The 11,315-nt window shown below is 45.3% G+C and overlaps 2 protein-coding genes across 3 annotated transcripts; both read left to right on the top strand.

Moving 5' to 3' along the window:
• Positions 1-3,739, top strand: LOC129591470 (uncharacterized). 2 transcript variants are annotated; one of them, XR_008690846.1, is made up of 5 exons: positions 1-331; positions 399-680; positions 1,357-1,611; positions 2,258-2,340; positions 3,129-3,739. XR_008690846.1 is itself a non-coding variant. In XM_055487135.1 (3 exons), the coding sequence occupies exons 1-3, from the start codon at positions 117-119 to the stop codon at positions 1,490-1,492; spliced, it is 633 nt and encodes a 210-aa protein (XP_055343110.1). In that variant the 5' UTR covers positions 1-116; the 3' UTR covers positions 1,493-1,869. The 2 variants fall into 2 exon arrangements, 1 of the variants encoding a protein (XP_055343110.1); XM_055487135.1 differs by lacking the exons at positions 2,258-2,340; positions 3,129-3,739 and having other exon boundaries at positions 1,357-1,869.
• Positions 3,740-9,754: 6,015 nt separating this feature from the next.
• LOC129591446 (uncharacterized) lies at positions 9,755-10,426 on the top strand. The gene has a single exon (XM_055487105.1). The coding sequence runs from the start codon at positions 9,755-9,757 to the stop codon at positions 10,424-10,426; it is 672 nt and encodes a 223-aa protein (XP_055343080.1).
• Positions 10,427-11,315: the final 889 nt, after the last annotated feature.

The raw sequence follows: 11,315 nt of genomic DNA, 5'->3' as shown, positions 1-11,315 counted from the left end.
CTGCGACGTTTTATGATCCGTTACAGTAAAAACGCTCGACTGCCCAGGCTGTTAAACGTAGCGCATTAGTAGCAAAATTACCGTGCGCTGGCACAATAGTTCTGACAATTTAGATAATGCAAATTATCGTCGCTTTAACTCTCTGTGCGTTCCTCGGTCCGCCAGTTGTCGCGGATACATGCGAGGAACTTAAGGCACAATGTGCCGAGCTGCGCCGCGATGACGACGGCTTCATCGGTCGCATGCTTCCCCCTACTGCCAACCCCACCTTGTGGCCAGTAACTGAGGCAGATCTGCAGCAATATCGACCGTTTGGCGATGCCTATTGTCGGTATGTATTTCAGATCAAGCAAACAAGGTACTGCCAACATCCGAGTCGCGAACTGCCTCTTTTGTAGGCGGGGCGTCAACTTGGGAAACTGCATAAAAAAGCTGTACTCCCACTGCCCCGAGGTCTACAACAGCGAGAAAAGTGATTATGGTGGATGGTACAGACCGGAATTTCAGATCGTTACGGGCCTGCTGTGCAATACCACCATCGGACCGGTGAAGTACTTCCGCGCTGCATTGCACTGTGATGGACGAGATCATCGCAAGTTCTCCGACTGCTGCACACTTGGGACAGCTGCCTCGCACGAACAGAACGAAAATGCTTCCGCTGCGCATCAGAATATTTGCCAGTACGTTCTCAACAAGCAGTACATCGCTATACAGGAACTGTCAAGAAGATTATTTAAAATCACAGTTCGGTTATAGGGTCATGCTTACTTAAAGTCATTTCGCAGTTTGCGATAAGAGCTCGAGTTAACAAGCAAGCCAGAGCGCAGGCTCACAAATCGCGCGCACAGGCCATAAAAAGTATTTAAAACGTAATTGAGACGCTGCTCCCTAGGAGATGAAATGCTCACACAGGCACGGGCCGAACTCAGAAAAGCACATTCGGAAGTCCGGCAGCGGTCATGCTCATGCGAGAAGTAAAGCTATAATGGAACTATAGAAGAAGAGGGAATTATTCTGCCTTATGCCTGTCCACGGTATGATCCTTGCCGCATGAACTTTTTGGCAAAGCGAAACAGGCAAAGATCCATAACGAGCGCAGATCGCGTTGTTCCAAGTCCTGTGGTCTAGCGAATGAGCGCCGGTCGGCTGTTTATCGCAAATCGCCAATTGGGAAATATCACAGTTTATTGTGTGACGAACCTGCTTATAATCCGTAATATGGTCTAGAGTAGACTGTAGACGCAATAGTAAATGTCGCGTACCATACCTGGGATGTGATATCAGCTGCTGGTTAATGACAACTGGGCTGTTTATTAAATCAGTTACCAATTTACAATCCATACCGTTTTTTTTCAGGCATTTGAAAGTGGTCGCAGAACGCATCAGCGGCGCGGATGGTATCGAAATGGGCAGCAAATGCGGTCAAGATGCTATGGAAACGGTAAAAGAGACTTATCAACAGCTGCGTGATGTTTACTGCCCGAAGCCATGAACGGCTGTTCCTAACATTAACCTGACTACATCGCACGCCTGATTTCTTGCATCGCTCCATCAAGCTTCTTATTGATATGGAGAAAGACCACTGCAGCTGACTTTTCCACAGAACCATTGGTGACTTAAACTGACCAAAATTGGTCATAAATTTTTTAGCTAATTTTAGATAGCTGTAGTTAAATCTGATGCTAGACTACAGTTTAATCTTGATTGCCTTGAGTGCCACCCAAGGTTTTATGAAATATCCCAGCCAACTCTATAACAGCATCCATCCAACATTATAAAAGCATTGTGCGCTAAGTTTCAAAAATCAATGGGTGCATATTACGACCGTCAGAACGAATAAAAGGTGGCGACAGTAGAAGCTTATCGGTCGCAGTCACACTTTACCGGTTAGGTCTGCAACGATGGCTTTCGCTTGCACAGGATACTTTCGGATGTTGTTATTAAGCTGAGATAAACATGAGCTATTCAGGTACAAGCCTGAGATAAACAAATTTGACCAATAAATGCTTACTTCGATTCAATTCAGCGCTCTTAAGACATACTCCTTTTCTGTACCTAAACTTTTCGTCATGGAACAGACATGTTTTCTGGTAACGCCATAATAGGAATGGTATAGTGTAATTTCAAGGCGGCTTTCATGTACGCACGATCATGTGCATACAGATAAGTATGTACGATACAGATAAGCTGTAAGTGTTACCTTTGCACATAATAAATGTGCGCTAGTAGACGGTAATAATTATACTTTTATTAGCAGGTCAGGAGCTGCGCCTCAGCAGACCAAACAACAGCAACGCAACTGCGTAATGCGTACGTGCACGGACTACGCCCAGTTACCAGGTACAACAGTAGCTAAAACAACATCTTCGCATAATACCGTTCACGAGAGTCCTTTACTATACGCTACAGTTATAAAGAGAAGAGTATGATAATGGAAGCTTCTTAACCAGCGTGAAAAAAGAGCAAAGTACTCACAAAATGTTTAAAGCAAGAAGAGCAAGTGCTCGAGAAACTACGAAAAGCGCGCTATGTTAAAAACCATTACGCAGAACAAGCAGGGATAATTGATATAATGCTCGCGAAAACCATTTTATTACGCTTTCATCGAAAGGCACCCGTCAGATTTTATAGCATGCGTCGAGCACGGCGAAGGCCAGCTTATTGAGCACTGAAAGGTCAAGCTGCCGCAAGTCGACCTGATCCCACTCCTGCACAGGGCCCGCGGGGTTAATGCAGCTGCACCTGAAAACAGATTACCATATGTCGTACAAATACTGGCCTATATATCTGTACAATTGTCCTAAACGCACCATTTAAAGAAGTTGCGAATCCCCGTCTATTCGTCGGGATAGGTCAATGTCTGCACCCAGTGCATATGCAACACAGTGATCTTTGCCGAAAGGTCTGGACTAACCGACGGACAACTGTCGCTTAGCGCCGATAAAAAGTGCCGGTAATGTTCTGCCGCTGTCTCCGTTGCGCGAAAGCGCAGAAACGGAATGGTGACATGCAACTGCCCGCTGCAAAAGTCACCCAGATACGGTTTCGTGACTGGTGGCAGTCGCCATAGACGTGTGCTGTGGGTGAAGTCAAATGTCGTATAATTGATCAGCAGGAGGTTGTCACAGATGTGCATCCACTGGGACATCTCATGCCACCGATCCGGAATGCCTGGAGAAAGGCTCAGTAGCGCAACAGTCGCTGAATCCCTGTCCTCCCATCCGTTCTTGCCAATGAACATCCAAAGCCGTACTCCCTTTTCTTCCAGAACACGCCGAACAAGCGATCCTTTGATTACAAAATCCATGGGAGATTGGCGGTACTGCGGTCCTTCCACGACCAACGCCACCGCCCGGGTGGCATGAGAGATGGTTCGTTTCAGCATCGTAGTGAGTCTGTATTCGGTGAAACGGTCAAGTTCAGAAGGCACCGTCCAATCCCAGGGTGGTTGGACGCGGCTAGGCGGTATGACAAAGATGATATGCCGATAACTGCCGAATTCCTTTATAACCCGCCTCCATAACGCGCAGACCCTGCACGCAACCCGGTTAGAGCACCCAAATCTCTCTTTGGTCCTTAACAAAACACTTACTGGCTTGTCCGCAGTTGAGTTAGCACGTCGAGATTAAGCAAAACGCCGGCAAGGACCACAAGTGAGAGGTCACCTATGCGTAACTCTGCGAATCCTGCAAATCAATTTGTTTTAACACAGCTTTTTACCCGGGAAGCAAGACAGCAGGTGAGTATGTTTACTGACTGTTCTATCACCAAAGTCAAACTATTTTGGAAATGTCGAATTGGCCCGCGCAGTATTTTCTGGTTTGTAAGTTTGTAACACAAATTGATTGGCGCAGTACTTTCTGGTTTATACAAACAACCTCCTGTAGTAACTGGCAGCGGTGCACCCGCTACCGCTAGTAGGGGCAGGAGACCGGCAATTGAGCAGTTTCCCTTCCAACGAGATGAACAGCTCATGATTCGCTCTTCTCGTTGGAAGAACATCTAACAAGCCTTTCGTATTATTTTGGCTAGAGTAGCGCTTACCCTACAGACATTCTGTATAATCATTTTCCGTCCGAGTGTTTACACTGAGTCTAATGTGCATGACATCAGAATATTAATGCAAACTTCCAGATAAAAAAATTGAACGAACTGTCTATCCTGCTTTCCTGCCTATCATTTAATTTCACAAGAAAAAAAATGCTACGTAAAACGTATTGATATCCCTTACATTTATACGAGTATGATCGGGTACGGGTTGGTGAGTATTAAGCTCCTGTAGGGGCAGTTTCAGCTGCGGCGTTCATAATGCGGCAAAAATGCCGCCCTTCCTCCTTTAGCCACAGCCACCGGTAAAATTCTGTCTGGCTTGACACAGGAAATAAAGGATCAAATTCGTAGCCACGCATTACATTTGATTGAGGAAACAGTTTATGACACTGTCATAATGACAGTTCTTGAAAATGTGTAATGTAATCTTGATTGCCACAAAAGACCTCTTTGGTGATAGAACGGATATCAGTAATTCCGAATACCAGCTACTCGCAGCGGTACATTTTCAGTCCTAACTCGTAGTGGAAATACCGTACGTCCTACCCTAGTGATTAACTAACCGTGCTGCATGGGAACCATGGCGCCGTTTTCAGCAGCAACTGGGACAGGGAGTTCCAGTTTGGACGATTGCAGTCGAAGTTTCTCGCCGAGGTAATTTTGACACGCGGCTTTCAAGGACTCTTCCTTCCAAAATATACTACGACCGGCTGCGTCAATGTGCATCTCGGCGCAAACAAATGTGACCGCATCGATTCCCACTCGAACAAACATACGACAGCCAACATTTACCGAAAACGGATCACGCTGCAAATGTCTTTCGCAACGAAAGCAGAAAGTGTCCACTTCAACCGATCTCGAATACCGACACCCGACATTGCATGAGACGTTTGCGAGGCCTAAAGTGAACTGGCACGTCTCAACCAGGAATCTGGTAATAAAACTGACGTCGTGCAGCAACTGCGCCCGGTCGAATCCAATGACATACTTCCGGTAGAGAAACCCGTTAACCCTTCCGAAGAAACTTTGCCCGTCATCAGGTGCGGGAAGTTGTGTAGTCATGTGGTGCACGTGGACAATGCGATTATCGGGCGGGTTATTTAAATGAACACCGTAGAACATACAGAACAGGAATTTGTTGACAGTGACTGGTCGGAAAACCAGCGGTCCCCCGACTTCATCCCGCAAAGCAGCACACGCAGGTAAATTTAGATTCATCATTGGTGGCCGTGGCAAGAAATGATGCGGCCAGAGATGGCTGGAATGAATCCACTCGGCATTGATAGTTGTGGCGTCAAAGTCAACGAAGAAGTGATCGCCGCTTATATCCTGAACGTATCCCAGCCAAAAATTGCCGTTGTCACGCAGCACCAGTACTGTGTTACCGTGGTTCACTTCGCTCTTACCCGAATTCAGCTCCCGAAAATATCGATGTGTTGCATTCATGGCGATAGACAAATACTGAGGAGTGTATGCCATGAAACGGACAAGTACGAACTCTAGATATATTTCTAGGTCAACGATTCAATGGGTAAGAAAAAATAACAGTTCAGAAATTGAAAAATAATTTTCGGGTTCTAAGCCAAATTCGTTAGTACTGGTCCTGGGCTTGAGCTCAAATTGATGGCGAAGCGACTGCGCTTAACGGATCTCGGACAATGTACGGATACTTGGAGTGTTGGATTACCGTGTGGCCAACAAAAGTGGTGCGCAGTAAATTAAGTAACCGCCTTCCTGTCTAATGAAAGCTTTTAGGCTAGTACATGCCAAGACGTACGTAGGCATATAGGGGGCAAAACTAGGCATCTTCCACCGTTCCCCTGTACTGCTGCCTTCACCCGACTGGAGTTTGACGTTGTGGCTGAACATGGCGCTTACGTACCGCGCCAGATTTAACCGTATGTAGTATGTACCGCCGTAACGTCACTCTCCAGGCGGGTGACGGCAGCATTACAGGGGAATGGTGGAAGACGCTTAGTTTTGCCCCTTATATATCGGTTGACGTAGCCACGCCGGCTGCGCTAATCAGAAGAGAGCTTTAACCAGCTTCCTTTGACAGGCATTTGTTCTACAAGTACATGTAATTCCTGTGTGTTCCAGCGATGCCACGAGACTCCGCAGCCGAGTTGAGGCTGACATTTTGCCCCAGACATTTGTGAGCGTTGCTTGAAGAGAGGCGTTAATGTTTAACCCGGTCCCCCGGTTAAAGTGGTACCAGTGCATCTGTCAATAACGAAAAATGTTTTCATTTGCCAAAATATGTCTGCGGCCTTATGACGCATCGGTCTGGAGAGCTGTCTTATATTGTTTGCGCACGCCGAACATGTTTCGAATTTTGCAGGTCACGCAGGAAAATTTTAGTGGTCAAGTATACTGTGCAGGTTAATTACTTACAGTGTTGCACTCCTTAGTTTCCGAACCCAGCAAGCAAACGAATGTCACATGATGGCATTCGAAATGCTGCCAAAACCGGAAACCCTAGGCTACATTGTATGCGCTAAAATGAATATTAAACTGCAATGTACGATATGCGCCGTGTAAGAAAAAGCATCTTGGGAACGGGGTCGCGGGCAGTCTAGCGTCCACCATGTTCAAAAGCAAGATAATATTTCAGTGTATTTGTGAAACGTTAAAGGCAGCTTGTAGAATGTTTTTTTAAAGTGATAGATCTTGATCATGACTCGATGTTTTGTCGTCTACGAGTGAAAGCAGAATAAAAAGTGTAATACTGCAAACACGACAGCTACTGGTCGTACTTCTTACGTTAGTTGGTTGTTTTGCTATCCTGCACCTCCTTTATTCAGTTGTATCATTAATAAAGTGTACTTGTACCTATACTTAATAAGGTGAATGCGTCACGTTAACGATGTAGAAGTCAAAAGTTCATGTACAATATTTATAAAAGAAACCCACGAATACATTGTCGGAAAACCCGAGCGACTACTTTAAGGCCAGCAACTGCGCTGCCTCTCAGTTTACAACTCGAGTCCCAACGGCATGCGAACGGTGCTGCACGGCCTCTAAATGGTTAGAAGTGACCTTTTTATACCCGACAGCGAATGAAGATTACCATGCCATTGCCTCGAGAAACAAACATGGAGATACTGTATTGAGTAGACCAAATCCATCTGCGGAGGAAGTGTGTCGTGTGCTGAAGGGGGTAATGTTCTTGCTAGGACAGCCCACCACTTCAGTGATCTTCTTGTAATTAGGATGCTTTTATTGCAATTCATTTTCTTCCGATTTTTGGGTCATATGTTTACTGCAGCGCAGAAACGCGCAGAAACTGGAGAGCTGGAACGCCGCACATTTAATTTTCGGGAAATCCTCTAGCAGTTTTTTTTGAAAATGAATTTCTCATATAAAGATATATCAGAAGAAGTCTCATTTTCAAAGCCAACTGTAGAAAAATGGTTGCGCCGTATTAGAGAAATAACGGAATGCAAGATTGTTTCTGATCGGGGAAAAACAAAATTGGAGGTCACGGGAAAACCGTTGAAATTGACGAAACTAAGGTGTACATTCGAAAGTACAACATGAACAGAGGCAGAGTAACTACTATCGGGATTGGGCTATCAGCGGAATCTGCAGAGAGACAGGCTTTTTCGTGGCTACTATTTAAATTTAAACTGCAGATTTCTTTACTTTATGGTATAATCGCTGTAGGTATAAAGCGGCTGAGTGGTCGCAGTTCTTTAGAATGCGCCAGGATGACGATAAGTCATTGGCAGCTGTTTCTAGTAGACTTTGCTACGAGAGTGCGTCGTGTGCGTTTCCAAATGGTATCATTGATACCATGTTAAATGCTGTTTTCATTAAAGGCATTTATGTAGTCTGATTCGGTTCGGCGTCATTTGTTAATCAACGAATACGCTGCGCATGAGCTGACGCTTAATGCAGCCCGTCGGTTCGAAACCGGGTTGGAGGACGCCACCAGTACCGAATGTAACTCCTGCGTCCTTAAAGTCACTTCCAGTGCGAAGCCCAACGTTGCCCAGAAACAGTACAGATCCAGTTTCAATGGTAATTCCACATCCACGCCTAAATCTAAGGAAAATTCCGATCCGAAGCCACGATCAATTGGAAATGGTAAGCCGTCTACGAGTCGCGACAGCCAGTTCAATGATTCTGATTCCGCCTCGCCCAGCCGTCGCTGTGACTCCTGTAGTTCCTAACTGAGCCGTCGCTGTGACTCCTGTGGTTGGATAAAACTCACTAACTGAGCAAGAATGGAGGAAGCGCACCGCGATTGTTAGTTTTCAAATTCGCTTATGCAGAACATTTAGGAGGTTCATGTTTTATGCAGGACATTCCTGGAGATTCATGTTCCACACGAACTGCACAACGTCTGACCGCAAAGATCATAACAGGAACTCAACGCACATGTGCTTTTGCGTTGGATGTCGAAGTGCAGCAAACAGACACAAACACTGAGAAAATTCCAGAGCCAACGTATTTACTGCCGGCTAAACTTGTATGAAATACCTGCAGGCAAACGTTCAAATATACGACCGATCCATAAAATCCCACATAGCTCTGCCGCACCAGGTGGATGAATGCTCAAGGAGGAGATATGGTGAGCCACAGAGTTAAACAACGGCAACTAATATACGTAAAGTACTGAGAAACAGGTGGAAGACTTTAGCCACCTCGGTAAAGCTTTGCACCTGAGTTAGTTTCAGACTGACAAGAAGCGACGGATGTGTGCCGTTTTCACCTGTGCGCTTGTCGGACTGGTGCCACTCCAGGGGTTTTTGGAAGCGGCAGTCGTTTTCAACACGTCAAAAAACGCCGAATTAGCGCATAATGTTTGTAGCGCTTTTAAAAATGATGTTAACTACAAAATTAGTGTAGTATTGTCGTGTTGTACTTAGCAACAGCTGCTTTTGGTAGTTGTATTTCCTGCTGCTTTGTGTTCAGTTCTCATGCTGACTGGCCAGCGTCCATGTCATATTAAAATATCCCTATTTTTTGTCTTGCACTATTCCTTACTATTTCTGCTGCTGCGAATGTACGTAATGCCAATTGGCATAATTATTAATTCATTTCCTGCTTACGTGTATTGAATTTCGCGCGGGAGGGAATCCCGACCCTTCCAGCGAAGTCTACCGCTCTCAGTGCTGAGTGATCCCCATGTTTGGTGCCATTTGCTGTGCCCACTAATTCTACAGAATATCCCTATCGCTCCACCATTTCCTACAATGTTCAATGTACCATTGTTGTACGTTCCTACAATATCAAGGTCTCGATTTGCAAGCACAAACAATGCAGCATACAATAAAATGTCATCACACCGCAGAAAAATGGCTCTATCAGCTTCAAGTAATGTCGTAATGTCGTACTGAATGACCTTTGTATTTGTTGTTGTATTTCTGCCGTAGCAACAGGGATTTGTGTTATTTGAATTATCTGTATATTTTCATGTCATTCTACATTCGGGCTTGTACCGTGCACGTTTATTAAATTACACGTACTTAAAGACGTGACAATTTGGCGTGAAGCGGTGAGGGTCACGCACTCCTGCTTCGTACAAATTCTCCTGCATTTACAATTTCTACTACATTATGTCTACTACAAGAAGTCAAGAAGTGCCTCTGCTTCTAATGCTAATCTCCCTTCTCAACATGTCCCCCGCCTTGAGAAATGGCATCCCGAAGAACTGAAGTGGGATGCCTGGTACTTCAAGTACGATAATTACGTCAGCATGACCGGGGTTCCAGACAACAAGAAAGTCAACCTCCTGACTGACTCTCTAGGGCCAAAGCCAATCAAACGGATTGTGGCCATGTGCCGTCCCCGGAAGCCCACGGAGCTGTCCCTTACGGAGCTGGTCTCCAAGCTTCAAAAGCAGTTTACTGCGTACACTTTCCGAAAAGCCCAGATTGCGAAATTCTTTCAGATAAAGCAGCAGAGTGGCGCATCTTTAGAAGATTTTGCAGAAAACCTCTTCGAAGGTACATCCTACTGCAGCTTCAGCGGTACGCAACTCGACGACAACATGTGTGCTGCATTCATGAATGGACTACGAAATGAATCCACAAGGGCACAACTGATGTCGAAAGACCTACAGACGTTCGAGGAGACATTGGATCTCGCGTCCAGACATGAGGCCGGCCAGAAAGAAGCGCGACGGTCCAGTGAATCCTCCAATACGGTTAACAGAGTTTTCCAGCGCCGCCCATTCCAGAAGAATTCCTCCGATTACAAATGTCGGATTTGTGGTTCACGTTCACACAAGCGTGACGAATGCCCGCACCGCGACAAACGATGCAATCGTTGCGGACGGAAAGGTCACCTAGAGGTGGCTTGGGAGACTAGTATGCGTACGAATACGATATTTACTGAAGAAGAATTCGATGTACTAATGACGTACTAATATGAAGTGGAAATTTAAGGTTCAAGGTTAAGTATATGCACTTAATATTTTCCTTTGCTACCTGCTAATAATTATTTGTACGTATGTCTTGTTCTCTTGCATAGGTGGTGAAGGTGTAATGTCGTACTGAATGACCTTTGTACAGTATTTGTTGCTGTATTTATGCCGTAGCAACAGGGATTTGAATTATCTGTATATTTTCTGGTCATTCTATATTCGGGCTTATACCGTGCAGTCTTATTAAATTACACGCACTTAAAGACGTGACAAGTATCCTATCAATTAACCTGCTATCCTGCTCCTGCTCACGATCAACCAGTAGACCCGGCTCTATGGAACTGCAGGCTGACTAACCATTTGCATTTGAGGAAAATTCCAGAAGACATGCATTTCTAATGTGATGTCCCAGTAATCCATGACTTTACACTAGTAATTACAACAGTGACCAGCTGTCTACGTGTATCTATATTGTTACAACATCAGTCGATAAAGATGTGAGCTAGAGGACACGTTAAACTGGCGGGAAGTGATTGGAACAATGATTTGTGCTGTTTCTGTCACTGTGTACTGTGAGTGTATGTCCTCGTTATCTGTAGAGTCGGGTGGACTTGTTTGCCACGATGCTACCGTCGCCGACGTCCACGCCTGCCGGAAAAGATAGTCTATTGATGTTGTTGCTCAAATTTGAGCAAAATACCATGTTATGGAAGCCATTGCGGTTCCGATTCCAGACCTCGTGAAACTGCAGTAAATACCGGATATAGAGCAGAAAGAACTCATTCTGGATTCCCTTGGAGTTCGGCCAATAAATATTCTGTATTTAATGTGTTTACCGGGCGTTCCGGACAAGTTCACAAAGGATAAGATTATCTGATAACCTTGAACAGGG

This window comes from Paramacrobiotus metropolitanus, unplaced genomic scaffold (assembly GCF_019649055.1).
Source record: "Paramacrobiotus metropolitanus isolate TYO unplaced genomic scaffold, Prichtersi_v1.0 Parri_scaffold0000046, whole genome shotgun sequence".
NCBI classification, from domain to species: domain Eukaryota; kingdom Metazoa; phylum Tardigrada; class Eutardigrada; order Parachela; family Macrobiotidae; genus Paramacrobiotus; species Paramacrobiotus metropolitanus.
This window is presented reverse-complemented; position numbering and strand designations above follow the sequence as displayed.

Bases quoted from the DNA above. Each gene is read 5' to 3' on its own strand.
- LOC129591470 (XM_055487135.1), top strand. From the start codon at position 117: ATGCAAATTATCGTCGCTTTAACTCTCTGTGCGTTCCTCGGTCCGCCA. The intron at 332-398 runs GTATGTATTTCA...CCTCTTTTGTAG, and splicing joins TTTGGCGATGCCTATTGTCG to GCGGGGCGTCAACTTGGGAA. The intron at 681-1,356 runs GTACGTTCTCAA...GTTTTTTTTCAG, and splicing joins GCGCATCAGAATATTTGCCA to GCATTTGAAAGTGGTCGCAG.
- LOC129591446 (XM_055487105.1), top strand. From the start codon at position 9,755: ATGACCGGGGTTCCAGACAACAAGAAAGTCAACCTCCTGACTGACTCT.